The sequence below is a fragment of the Fistularia commersonii genome, chromosome 2 (genome assembly GCF_037954325.1).
Source record: "Fistularia commersonii isolate RoL2024-O1a breed Wild chromosome 2, RoL_Fcom_v1.0, whole genome shotgun sequence".
Taxonomy (NCBI): Eukaryota; Metazoa; Chordata; class Actinopteri; order Syngnathiformes; family Fistulariidae; genus Fistularia; species Fistularia commersonii.
The window spans coordinates 4974645-4988834 of NC_141285.1; the positions used below are offsets into that span (position 1 = coordinate 4974645).

At 38.6% G+C, this 14190-nt stretch overlaps 1 protein-coding gene across 1 annotated transcript in view; it reads right to left on the reverse strand.

The window, feature by feature from the left end:
- Positions 1-1698: 1698 nt before the first annotated feature.
- The window catches only part of LOC147236204 (galactosylgalactosylxylosylprotein 3-beta-glucuronosyltransferase 2-like), a 59781-nt gene continuing 47289 nt past the window's right edge, over positions 1699-14190 (reverse strand). The window contains exons 3-4 of the mRNA XM_086165054.1: positions 12045-12193; positions 1699-2023 (exon numbers count right to left, since the gene is read on the reverse strand). Of these exons, the coding sequence (XP_086021180.1) occupies positions 1937-2023; positions 12045-12193 (236 nt within the window). The 3' untranslated portion in view covers positions 1699-1936. The remainder of the gene's footprint in view (positions 2024-12044; positions 12194-14190) is intronic.

The window sequence follows — 14190 nt, forward strand, 5'->3', positions numbered from 1 at the left end:
CCTGCTAGACATACTACCTGATCATTGCATCTCAGATAAATAACTGTAAGTAACTTGTTGAAAAAGCTCATTTCCGCTACAAGAGCTTGAGTCATACTTGATACTTCATCATCAACCTTCTTGTAAATTACAAAATATTTCAAAACATTCTAATATCAGAATTTATATTCAGGATTTATTTTGTATTTTATTTTTTCTGGCTTAGGGCATCTTTTTCATTTATTATCTTCCACGCATCTTGTACAGTCATGGCCAAAAGTTTTGACAATGACACAACCATAGAAACATCTGGCAAACACCTAAAAACCCTAAAAAGTGTAATTCTAAAAACTTTTTGCCATGACTGTACTCAGGTATGCGGGTGCTGGAGCATATTCCAGTTATGCAACCCTGAACCGGTTGCCAGTCGATCGTAGGGTCACACATAGAGACAAACAACCAGTCGAGCCATTTTGGATCTCTTATAAACCTGTGTGTTTTTGGATTGTGGGAGGAAACCGGAAAATCTGGGGGATACGGACATTGGGAGAACATACAAACTTCACACAGGATAGAATGGTAATGGAACCAGGGCCTGCTTTGAGATGGAAGCGTTAACTGCCACGCGACCCAGTGTCTCTTTATGGAAAACTGACATATTAACACGTCTAATACTTTAAATTTACGTTGCTATTGGGAAATGATCACATCAAATCAGAGGTTTTACCACCTTGATTCTCAGCCTGCCTCTTTATATACCTTCTTTGAAACCAAACCATGAAAATATTGCAAGACTACAACATAGACAACATTGTGAGACAAGATCCTGCAATAGAACGTGACAAACTCACTCTGATGACGAGATGTTGCAATTCTGCACACAGTTGTGAAAATACTCAGAAAATATATTGTTTTGTTGTTTTTTTTTTTTTTTGTTTGTTTGTTTTTTACCCAAATTATGTTTGCTTAACGCTGTTGATTCATTCAAATCACATTTTTTGCTCAATAACACCTTGGTCCTGTGTAATTGGGGTTACAGGGTTGTGGCTAAGGGTTTGTGTGAGGGTTTCCATAGAGATGAGGAGGCATCGATGCACTCCCATCGAAGGTTCAGCCTGGCAAGTCCTTGGAAGTCTGCTTTTAAGAAGGCATGGCTTCTTGCAGCAAACCAGCTACGAACAAAAGATAGAGTCCGGAGGATTGCCGCTATGGAGGCGATACGTTGTCTAGACAGGTTTTCTGGAACGTTCCAGGAAAGATGGACATTTCATCTTGTGAATCTTTGGTCTAAACTGGCCTTCATCCCCAGACTCCATCCACAAGAGTAGCGTCCAAGATTTCAAGTAGTGGCTCCAACTTCTCGTGACACCCACTACTTCACAGTAACAACAGCAACAAAATAGTGAGTAGATTGAGATCTGAAAGTCAATCTTCAGACCAGACACCCACAAAATATATTCCCTTTATATATTTTCCTCTCATGATGCTAAGCTAGGCTAACCATATCCATTCTAAAGTGAATGCGCCAATGTTTTTTTTATATTGAATTGCAGTGAACGAGTGCATTCCCCAAAATATTGGGTGCATCTTTGAGTGGCGGTGACTGTCTCACAAGCTTAGATTGATTGTTGTAATACCACTGCGTCACTGGCTGTCAGTGGAGAATTAATCTGTAAAAATGACATGGTGATAATTCAAGATAAATCCCATGGCTCATTATTTTTTTTTTTAATTACTTAATTTATTTCTTTTTAACCAGCAACCCATGGATGGCGGAAATTAGCTCCCCTAGTCTTTTTTTGTAAATCCCCACAATGACCGCTGTTGTCTCGTTCGTACGATGATGATGTCACTGGTCTGGATAACGCTTCTCCTTGGAGTCTCTGTCTAAAAAGGAAGTGCAGGATGCCGGAACAAGTCAGCGGAGTCGGCTTCCTGTTTAGCCAAACCCATCCAATCACACCTCGATGATCACGGTGTCCTTCCGGCTTGCCGGTTCATTCGTAAGTTGGGGCTTTTCTGTGCGCGTGTGCCACACCAGCACCTGGAGGAAAACAAAGGAAGCCGAAAATGAATTTGCTGACAGCAGAGATACAGGACACTGGGAAAAAAAAAGGAAATATTTGTCAGAAAATACACTTCGGTGGAGATACAGGGGGGTGGTAGGTGCACTGATCACAACACATTTGTCTCATGATGCTTTTCTGAGCAAGCAATCGTCAACAGCGGCGAGGAAAAACTACCAATTTACCAAAACTTGGACAGACCTGAGCTCAATGCATGCAACCTTCTGTCTCGAAAAGTTGCGGTAGAAAAAGAGATAGAGCGAGAGAGAAGGACAGAGATAAAAAGGAAAGAGTGATTGTGAAAGAGATGGAGGGGTGTGAGGGTCGGGATGGAAAGGTGCAGATGATCTGAGACTAATAACAATAGTGATAATGTTAAAAATGCCAGCTAATTGTAGTGTGTCAATGCAAAAAAAGACAAGCTTTTGGCATTAGCAATAAGGTTTTACTGCAAATACGGTTATATCGTATTAAGAATAAAAGTTACATTCTGCTTCTGTGCTCATCACAATCTGAAATTGATGGCACTGTGATAAGCAACAGCCGTGCAAATCATGCCTTCAGCAGTGCTATTTCCACTTTTCGAGTAGTTTACGCCAGAAGATCCCGGAAAATCCTGAAAATCCTTGCTCCTTTCTCCCTGTGAAAGAGCTGATCTGTATTGCAAGGTCCTACATATAAATGCGAAACCTTTGGTTTTACACTTGCGATTATTCTCTTTAGAAAGAAAAGAAAACAAACACTAACAATGTTTGAACAATTAGCTTGGAAATCAAGCAAAATAGCTGAGTGATGAACAAGGTGTTTATAATTATATGCTTGTGTTGACTTGATTGGTTTACAAAAATCCACATCACTGTGGATGACTCAAGGGAGGTTAACTTTGTCACTTGAGGTTCTCAGTCATCAATTTCATGATTAATTCTTGTCAAAATCTTCTTTTTGTAGCAACTGGACTTGATTGTCTTCGCTTGAAACCAAGACGTGAGTCTGCGAAGCTTCTGAAGTTCTAAAAAATCAAGTCCAGTTGCTGCAAGAAGAGGAGGTTAATATTTGTTCATGAAACAACCCCACTCTCTTCAAATGACATATATAATACTAAAGGAGATATTTCCTAGTGGGTTAATAATTCTCTTAAAAAGAATGAAAAAGTTAACTCCCTGTCTGTTTTATTTTTAACAACATCACAACGACTCACGCTATTTTATGTGATATTCTTTAGATCAGTGCATTTATAGCTATATATAAATCCCCAACCACCACCACCAGGATGGAAATCCTCCGACTCCACCTGGAATAACAAACCCTGAATCGCAGTTATCAATTGACTGTTACTTTTTTGTAAGTTATTCTATATATTTGTCCTGAAATAAACACATGCACACAGGTGTATGTTGACTTGTTGATATGTATGACTTATATATCTATCCACCATGAAATACAGCAACAGTGCCAGCACAGTATTGAGAAATGTGTCCCTGCTACTGTTAGCATTCTGCACAAGGTCACAAACACACACACACATACACACACACACACACACACACACACACACACACACACACACACACACACACACACACACACGTATGCTTTATTACACATCCACCTATCATATGTATGGTTGTGCTTATGATAAACAGATGTGCTGTCATATTTTGCTGTTTTTCCAATTTGTGGTTAATTCAGTTTTTATATGTAATACAAATGACCAAATATATTTGCCCATAGAATATTTGAACATTTATTGACATTGAAATTGAAGAAATATTCTGAAACCAGCACTAGATTTAACAGTAACCTTCTTTTAGAAATGATATAATATGATTTTTAATATTATATATTAATTATTATATACGGTGTTTTATGTTAATATGTTAATATTAATTAATATAATGGTCTAATATAATATAATAGCATAATTAATATACTAATAATAATTAATATTGATATTACATATTTAATATTCAATATTAATTTCTCTGGGTCCGCTGGTTTCCTCCTACAGTCCAAAAATATGAAAACAAATTGGGAAAATGTCCCCAAATGAGTGACTAAATATTTTTATCTGTGTTTGTATGCGGCCGTGTGATTGACTGTGATTGACAGCATCCCTCGTGACCCTGAGTGCAACAGAAGCGATAGAAGATTGATGGATATTAAATATAAAATATCAGCAAATAATAATTTATTAATTTAATTTTGTGTTCTATGTAAATTGACATCAAATAAGCAAATATGCTCCATCTTACATGTAAAAACAACAGGGATTTATAAAAAAAAGAAAATCCACGTTTTGTTTTGGAAGTGTGCATGGACACATGATAGACACCTAACTTGATGTTTTTGTACTTTCATCACGTGCAGCAGGGGAAAAAGCAAAAGCACGACAAGGGATTCAACTTTTGATTTGAATATATGTATTGCAAAATTGGCTCTAATTATAGATGTGATGACAAGGGGGAAAAAAAATGAATGTAAAACGCAACAAGATGTTTAATTCATGGTGCAAAATCAAGGCCGTAAAATATCAATAACAATCCAGATGGAGAGTTGGATTTTAACCACTGAAGAAGACAAAAAAAAGACAAATGAAAGTTCCTCTTTCTGCAGAAAACTCTTCCTTCCTTGATGACGCTCTGATGAAATATCTCTCAGTTGAAAGTCTCTGCTTGGATATTGCTTTGTACCCCACTGCCGCTGAGTGCAGCACCGGCTGCTCTGCCAGGAGGAATTCCGAGGAGAGGATACCGTCCGACGTCTTCCCAAATGGATCGAATCAAACGCGTCACACACTCACACACACACACACACACACACACACACTGCAGCTGTTTGTCTTGTGTTCGCAAGCCAATTTCACAACCACATATTGGTGAGAAAACACTGCAACTGAAGATTCTCCGGCAAAACAGACCACATTTGTTTCTCACGGATCTATGTGAAGAGCTTTTATACCTTTTTTTTTTCAAATACAGAACTTGGCTGCAAAACAAAGCACAGACACACACACACAAGCACGCACAGAGAACGTGTTACACAGGTATGATTTATTGCCGGATGCGAAACACTGGAGGTGTTTCTGGGCTCCTTCAGGTGGAACATGTCAGCTCCCACTCGCCGTGCAGCTAATTGGCCCACTTTGCATTTCTAACGAGTCTAACGTAGCAGCCACTAAAGCATCAACCCGGAGCTGAGGGGATGGTGTGTGTGTGTGAGTGTGTTTGAATCTCACACACACGCACACCAATTATACAGTCAGAAGGCCCTCCCTGTTTCCCCTGGACTCCCCGCATTCTCCCAGTTTGCTCTTGGTTTCCACATTTATCATGTCAGATTCTTTCTCTCTCTATCTTCAGGTTTCCCTCTTGTTTTGGCCTCTCGGCCTCTTCCGTTCTTACTTTTCCTCCCCAAAGCGACTGGGAGGCAAAAAGGCTGTCCCTGAGTAGAGTTTTCTTACTGCTAATAACATAAGAGGAGGGCAGCCCTCTGCCTGTCAGGAGGAAGAAACCGATGGGGGAGCAGTGGAAGAATGAAAATATTCAAATCTATTTCCAATATAAGAGTTAGTTCATAACAAAAGATCAACTCTTGGTGGATTTTTAGCGTATCATTACAGCCAAATCAATAAATAAACACCCTCTTGCTTTAAGCGTTTGTGAGGTTGGATTTTAACCAAATAAATAGTGATAATGCACTAAAGCCGACTCAGAATTAATGTCATATTAATAACATTGAACGTTTCCTCCGTACCATGATGGTGCTGTGAACATCAAGTCGGTAAAGATGGATTTGTTACTTCTTTTTTTCTTATAACTTTACATCACGGGGTGAAAATATCTGCTGCTCACCTGGCCCAATTACAGTGAGAAGAGCCGTCGCCGGTCTCCTAGGCAACATTCAACTGAATGAGAAGGAATTCTTCTTTTTTTTTCTTACTCCCCATGTGGCAATGGAAAGATCTGTATCTCATGAATATGTTGGACGAAAAGAGTCTTTTCAAATAAGTCCAATATAATTTTGCTCCTTCACAAAGATGTGGAGCAATTCAGGTTACAATCAAGCGAAGTTTACCTTCCATAACTGTGTTTATGGAATAATAGCGATGAGTTGTGCGCCGATCAGGTCCATCACACCTGGGTCGATATCTGTTTGATTTATCTTAGTGAAATTCAAATTGTGGCTTCCCATTTTAGTTAAGTCAGGTTAGCTAGTAGCTTTGTGTTTTGATGCCGTTTGCTGCATCTTTCAAATGTTCAGAGGGTCTGGACTGTTTTGAGGTGTTACACCTCATGCTCAAATTTGTAGGCCCATGAAGAGCCCCTTACGTTGACTACCGGAATGTAAACAAAGTGGTAGATTGGATGTTTCTATGGACATTTTCCAGAATCCTGGAAGAGTTGTCGTGGGTTATTTCTTCAAAAAAAAATCACTCAGTGTCAGAAGACGTAAAAACATGGAGTGCGTTCTTGTTTTAGTCAAGACAAAACATTAGTAACTTTTGACGGCTAACATCCAGGGTCTCTGTTGGCTACTTGAATGGTGATACATTTATTTAGTCTTGACTTTTCTGTCATTCCTCCCACTATTTCTATCCTATCTGCCTTTATGTCCCTTCATAAGTGCATGATGGTAACCTCATATCTTCTCCCAAATCTATCTGCTCTCTCATTTTGCAGGTTTTCAGGGGGTGTGGCTTGATGTAGTGTTGCGGTACTGGCTGGCACCCACTATTATTTATTTTATGAAAATTGATATTATACTGTCTTAATTAATATTATATTGTATCATGTCAATTAAAATCATGTAACTGTCAGAAATACTGTTATTATTACTAGGGAGGTCCTTTGTGCCTGCCTACCATACAGGAGGTAATTGAAATTTTAAAAGGGATTTTCTCAACTGGTTGCTAGTATAACTAGTCGAGTCAGAAGGTTGCTAATGTTGCTGTCCAAGGTGTCTGCCTGGAAAAAGACAGTTTTTCCTCGCCGTTTGCTTATGGGGGAATGTTGTAAAAAAAATTTGAAGTGAGTGAGTGAGTGGTGGTCCAGACCTGCTCCTCATGGAAAGTGTCTTGAGACGAATATGTTGTGATTTGCTGCGATATATAGTAAGTATAAATCTGACTTGAGTTTTAAAAAATGTTATCAGAACAAGCAAATCAAATCAGGGAAGCTAAACAGGTCAATGAAAATGAAAAATTCAGTCCATTGAGTCTTAGCAGTTTCTTTCCAAAACTAAGCCTAATGTTAGTCTTTTTGGCTCCAATACTGGACCTCATGGTTGCAATGCCACAATTTTTGGGGCGTATGTAATATGAGGCTAAAAATTGCATCATTAGAAGACCATTCATACTTAAGTAGGTTTCCATTATTTCTTGAGTTTTAAGTTTTAGATTTATGAAATATTAGTGGTTCCATTTTCTGCGTTTTTGCCCATCATGTGACCATAAACATAATATTGAGATCCATATACAGGACTGTCTCCGAAAATTAGAATATTGTGATGAAGTTCCTTTTTATCTGTAATGCAATTAAAAAAAACAAAAAAAATACTTTTTTATGATATCCTAATATTTTGTGATAGTATTTTTGAGTTTTCTTAAGATGTAAGCCATAATCAGCAAAATAATAAAAGGCTTGCAATATTTCAGTTGATTTTAAATGAATCCAGAATGTATGACATTTTTGTTTTTGTAATTGCATTACAGAAGATAAAGAACTTTATCACAATGTTCTAATTTTCTGAGACAGTCCTGTATCACCTGAAATGAGCTTTAAAATGTCAAATAAAAGATGCCTGGAACGTATCTATTTGTAGATCTTTCCCCCTGAAGCACCCCCCCCTTAGACAGATCAGCAGATTGCATTTAGCTTAATCTGGAAAATGCAAAAATAAATTCAGCAAGAACCTGAGAGCCGCTGCAACTGAAATCCGCTACGGCGTGGATTCTGGCAGTCCTCCGCGTGTCAATCCTCTTTCTAATATCTACCTCCAATCAGTCCATCTACCTCAACCTTTTTTTTTTTCTACATGACTCCCGCTCGATCCCTTTTCCTGCCCCGGTATCATCTGTCTCCATCTGTTCCTGCCACCTCCTCTGCAGTCCTGTCTCAGCTGTCTGTTGCCATTTCTCTCCCGCTCTAACAACATTACAGTCCCTGTCAGATACTGAACTGGCCATTTATGCCCTCCATTGTCAAGGTCAAGATGGAGGGTCTGTGATCCGATCTTAGATCCCTTCCTCATGGTGGGCAGAATGCGGAGGGTGAGTCACCGCTCTTATCAATCAGAAACAGACAGAAGAGGTTCAGAATCACGCAATGATGTCATGTAATTTATCTTTATTGTTGGGCGTACTCCTTTATTTGTTATTATGTTGTATTTGAAATGTTTTAAGTAATAAGCTCAGATCATCAAATGGGGATATAAAAAGCATAACATTCATGGATAAAATATGCTGCTTCACAAAATGAAGATGGAGAACTTGAGCGAGTAAAGCAAGAAGACCTCATCCTTTTCCCTCTATGTTAATTCAGTATTACCAGACTTCTCTATGTGTGAGGTTGAGAGACTAATGTATTCTTTTAGAAAAATTATATGAATTTAATTGTATAAATTAATGTTTTCCGAAACAGGACTGTCTCAGAAAATTAGAATATTGTGATAAAGTTCTTTATCTTCTGTAATGCAATTACAAAAACAAAAAAAAATGTCATACATTCTGGATTCATTTCAAATCAACTGAAATATTGCAAGCCTTTTATTATTTTGCTGATTATGGCTTACATCTTAAGAAAACTCAAAAATCCTATCTCAAAATATTAGAATATCATGAAAAAGTAATTTTTGTTTTTTTTAATTGCGTTACAGAAGATAAAGAATTTCATCACGATATTCTAATTTTCTGAGACAGTCCTGTATATGTGCACTTAAACATCTTTATCCGTGCATAGTAAAATAACAACTCCCCAAAACTACAAGGATCAAGTACCATAGTAATGATGATATTAGATATTAAAATATTAGATTTATCATGTCTATTATTAGAATATTAGAATATCATGGAAAAGTTTTTTTTTTTTTTTAATTGCATTACAGAAGATAAAGAACTTTATCACCATATTCTAATTTTCTGAGACAGTCCTGTATATGTGCACTTAAACATCTTTATCCGTGCATAGTAAAATAACAACTCCCCAAAACTACAAGGTTCAAGTTCCACAGTAATGATGATTAATGATGTCACAGCATCGTGTCCATATCACCCTCCTCATCTTCTCGTCTAAACATTTTTCTGGAATCGAGGAACGCCATTAACCGTCTTTCCAGGCTCTGACATTTCAGCCCAGATGTTGCTTTGTCCTGCTTTTAAATACTGAATCCGGGTGCGTTGCTGTTGGGGTAACATTATGACTGATGATGTCACAGCCTGTTAAAGACCTGTATTAATAACAGTGGCCAAGCAGCTCCATTAAGGTAATGGGGCTGATAATGATGATGATACTTTCAACACAGCGCTGTCTGCCTCTGCAGCGGCAAGCTATAAGTGATGATCCAGCAGGTCTGTGGAGTCTGAATCCTATTCCCTGTGGGAAACATTTACCGATAATCCTCCAGGGGGACTCACAATGCGGTGACGTGACACGCACATGTAAGTGACCAGCATGCCGGTGACTAAATATGAAGCTGCTGCTAACTGAAATGCCCCCACAGAGGTAATGCAGATAATATAGAACAATAGATGATTCTGACCTGGATGTTTAATGTTTATATGGTGCTATTTGTGTCCCCTGGAAAGTTCATCTGCCCCCTATGTAAGCCACTTTCCCTATTACCAACACCAGACGCTTTGTTGTTTCATGACAACATATACAGGACTGTCTCAGAAAATAAGAATATTGTGGTAAAGTTCTTTATCTTCTGTAATGCAATTACAAAAACAAAAATGTCATACATTCTGGGTTCATTACAAATCAACTGAAATATTGCAAGACTTTTATTATTATTTTAATATTGCTGATTATGGCTTACATCTTAAGAAAACTCAAAATATTAGAATATCACGCAAAAGTCATTTTTATTTTTTTAATTGCGTTACAGAAGTTATAGAACTTTATCACAATATTCTAATTTTTATGAAACAGTCCTGTATAGGGGAAAATATTTATAATATATAAAGGATCGTGTGATGGAAAATATTCAATAAATTGGTCTCACCTTCAGACAGCAGGGTCTATTGTTTTCATTTTGGGTGGGGCGTAGTTATTCAATGTCATCACACGTGAAAGTGAAAGACCAGTAACGTGCCTAAAATGACGTAAGTTACACAAAACCGGAGTAAAATTGCACTAAGAATCAACGTGTCTAACAAGTTCAACCTCAATCGAAATCCAGTTTTATGGATGGGGTTGTACGTTTATTTGAACCCATGAGTTCTCATGTAAAGGGAACACACATCGGACATCTATCAAAGTGGGATATACCCGTCTTAAAAGGTCATGTTTCTCTTCCCGCTTTGGAGTGAAACTTTCCAGTTCCACGCTAACTTGCAAACCTTTCGATTAAAAGGGAGTACGATTTTCCATTTTTCACAAAGTCCTTTGAGGCGGCTCCGGTGATGGTTGTCAAGAGGATGAGTGGCTTCATAAAACCGAGTGCCAACAGGGCTGTTGTGATTTGAGATGAGTCGCATCGATTTAAACTGCCAACGCCCTGATCCAGGATTGATACCGCTATAGCACCGTCTCTGTCCTGCTAGGACCACGCGTGTCTAAGTTTAGATCAAACCATAAGCTCTAAGCATGACTCATGCAGTCAATAGAAGGGGGATACTCTATGATTATGTGCCACCACAATGCAGGGCTTTATTATGTGTGTAGTTTCACATCTGGGAGTCGCACACACCTACACAAACGTGTGCGCGCGTACAGACGCACACAAAACAAAATTAAGACCGATATATTGGGCTTTTATTAAAACCCGGCGTGCATCATCCACCTCCAATATGCAGGTCAATGCAGTCTGATTATGTACTTATTATCATAATCAAATAGCTGTGACTGTGAGAAATGAAATAGAGAAAACTCATTCCCATCTATTAGAGAATACGGCCCACATATTGTTGTTATTTAAATGAAATATTAACTACAAAGGGCAAAAGTTTGCATAGAAATTCAGCTTTTAATTTCAAGCTAACACAGACAATTTTTTTATTTATTTGACTCAAGCCTTCAAAAACAAACCCAAGACTAAATCACATCTTGCTGTGAATAGTCTGAGCGGAAATTAATGCTGGAAATCAAAAACAGTATTGCAGTCTTTTAAATATATGGGTGCTGCTATACTGATGTTATTTCCAAAAGGACCACTGACCTCTTATATACTTTGTTATGATGTAAAGGAGCTCCGGATAAAGATTATAAAGGGAGGCCAACAGACGCATTGACGTTTGAGATGGTCTTTACTGAGCTAATACTGAGCAAATACTAAATATTCATTATTATTAGGTTAAAATTGCCCAAAATGATGAATGGGGAAAAATGACAGATAACTTGGGTCTATATTTCACCTAATTCCCAATTTTATCACCAATCCCAAATTCTTTTGGCCACCACATTCTTCTGTTCTTATCCTTAAATGTCCCCCCCAGCCTTCATCACCGGCTAGCAGGAAAATGATAGCAGGAAAAATGAACACATGATTACCTTGAAAATGACTCTTCGCTCAAACGGACAACCTTCCAATTGATTAACTTTCCCTGCCGGCATTTTTCTTAAAACGTAAAAGTCAGCCCCCAACAGCACCATTTTCAAAACCAGGTTGGATAATTTATTCCTGTTTGTTTAGATCCTTGAGAGCGGTGCAGCCAACTAGAAGAAACACAACTGCCATGCCTATGATTTTAGCATTGAGCTGCCGGACTTAAGCCGATGGCTTGTATTACTTTAAAATGGAAAGAATTTTTAGAAGCTCCCGATACGGTGCACTTTCACTGACCCGAGTGCAGTTGCTGGCCTTGGGCTCCAGCTCGGCGACCTTAGTGATCTGCTTGAGGAAGTCCGACTCCTGCATACCCGGCTGTGAGCCGATCCTCTTGAACTTAGCTTGCGGATTGGCCAGGATCACCTGGAGGTTGATGGCGAAGCCTTTGGGAGACGACAGGCAGGGGAGGAAAAGCAAAGAGAGGGCGAAAAAAGGTTAACTGGCATGCAGTGAAAGCATATTATGAGACTATTATGATCACATACAAAAATGATACCATGGCTCGGTGTATCTAATGACTATGATATGACTGATAGGAAATTCATTTGCTACAGGGGTCTGCAATTCTCCTCTGATAATTGCAATAAAGAGAGGGAAGGGTTTAAGAACTGAGTCAGGGAGTAGTCAGGATGCTCATGATGGAAATGTAGAGGTGAGATTTAATGGATGGCTGGCAACCAGATTTAATCAATCTGATTAAATACTGGGAACATGTAGGCAAGAACTGATGATCTGACACTATCTAATTACACCGGGAGCAAAAAGTACAGCAGTTGTGACCTGGAAAGTCATCCTGATTGCCAGTTGAGGAACAGCAGTTCTATTACTGCCATTAACTCTTTACCTGACTTTTGCAGGGGAAGTAAAACACAAAATATAAATCTCCTGAACCAGCATAGTGCCACTTAAATGCAGCTAATAGGAATCTCTTATAACAGGAAATATAATTATGTTGTCATGAAATTACAACAACTGTATTATTTTTTTTGCCAAATTTCCCAAAACAGGAAATATATAAATATAATAATTTGTCATTAAATGATAATACCTTTTTCTTTTCTTTTTTTTTTTTTTTTTTTGCCAAAATTCCCAAAAATCTAGTTCTGCAACTGCAATCACGCACTGCTAATTTAATAGCATTTCCATGCTTGCAGGGTGCATTGGTGTGGACACATCTCTGCTTATTCTTGTTGGACTTGATGGTTAACTTACCCCCATTTGCTCACTAATTCATTACCTAAACTGCTAATCCAGTGAACCAGGGACCCTCTTGCTATAAGGCAGAAGCACCAACATCCCCTCAAACATTTCTAATCATTTTTTATCGACCACAGGGACCACCCTTTGTGTTGGCACTCCTTTGCCTGACCGGATGAGGATAGAAATGACTATTTGTCTCATTTACTTTAATCCACATCCAAATACCCCTCATGATTAAAGTTTATACGGTCTATTATAAGCTTATTTAGTATTTACACAAAAAAATAATGCTGAAATCCATTCATCCATCTGCGGTCTGCAACTGATCTTGCACTTGGATGCTGGAGCCTATCCCAGCACTCATCGGGCGAGAGGTGGGGTAAAACCTGGACTGGTTGCCAGTCAATCGTAAGACCAATGTGAAAATGACTGTGACTAAATATAAATGTACAACCTGTGACCTTGTTTCTGTCAACAGGCGTGGATCATACACATTATTCACACATCTGATGTGCGGATCTTCCCTGAAGACCATCTGGAGGAGATGCACGACCAATGTCTTTCACGTCTTTATACCCAAAAGCTTACCCATACTGATAAAGGAAAATGTTCCAGCACATAGCGGTGAATAATGGAAAAAAAAAAAAAAAACAACTCTTTCAGCAAAATGACGAAGGCATTTTCTGAGAACCCTTTTTTTGTAGCCGCTGTGTCCCTCTGCTTAGTGCTGAGGTCTCCTGCCAGCACGCAGCTATTTGACTGTGCTTGCCAGGATTGTTATTGCCACATTAAATATTTTTTTATCGACTAATGCTCTTGAAATTCGGAACTCTCGCCCTGGTGGACCTCCGATTGCCTCTGGTTGTTTTGAGAAGACATAAAAACAGTGATTGTCAGACCTCTTTACAGCTGACTTTCACTGGTAATTGGCCCTCAGCTCCATGTGATTGGCTTATTTATAGTGAATGTTGTTAAGCTAGTTGGCAGTTCTTTTTCATGAGGCGCTCTTGAGAGTATGCCATCCTCAGTTACATCTTCAGTCCTGCGTATTTCACTTATTCGTTACCCCCCACCCCGTTAGGGGGCTCAGCAGAAGGCAAAAAAATACAAATTAAATTAAAAAAAAATGGGCCGATTATGCTTTTCAACAAGAAAAAAAAAACATGTACAGCCATGCGAG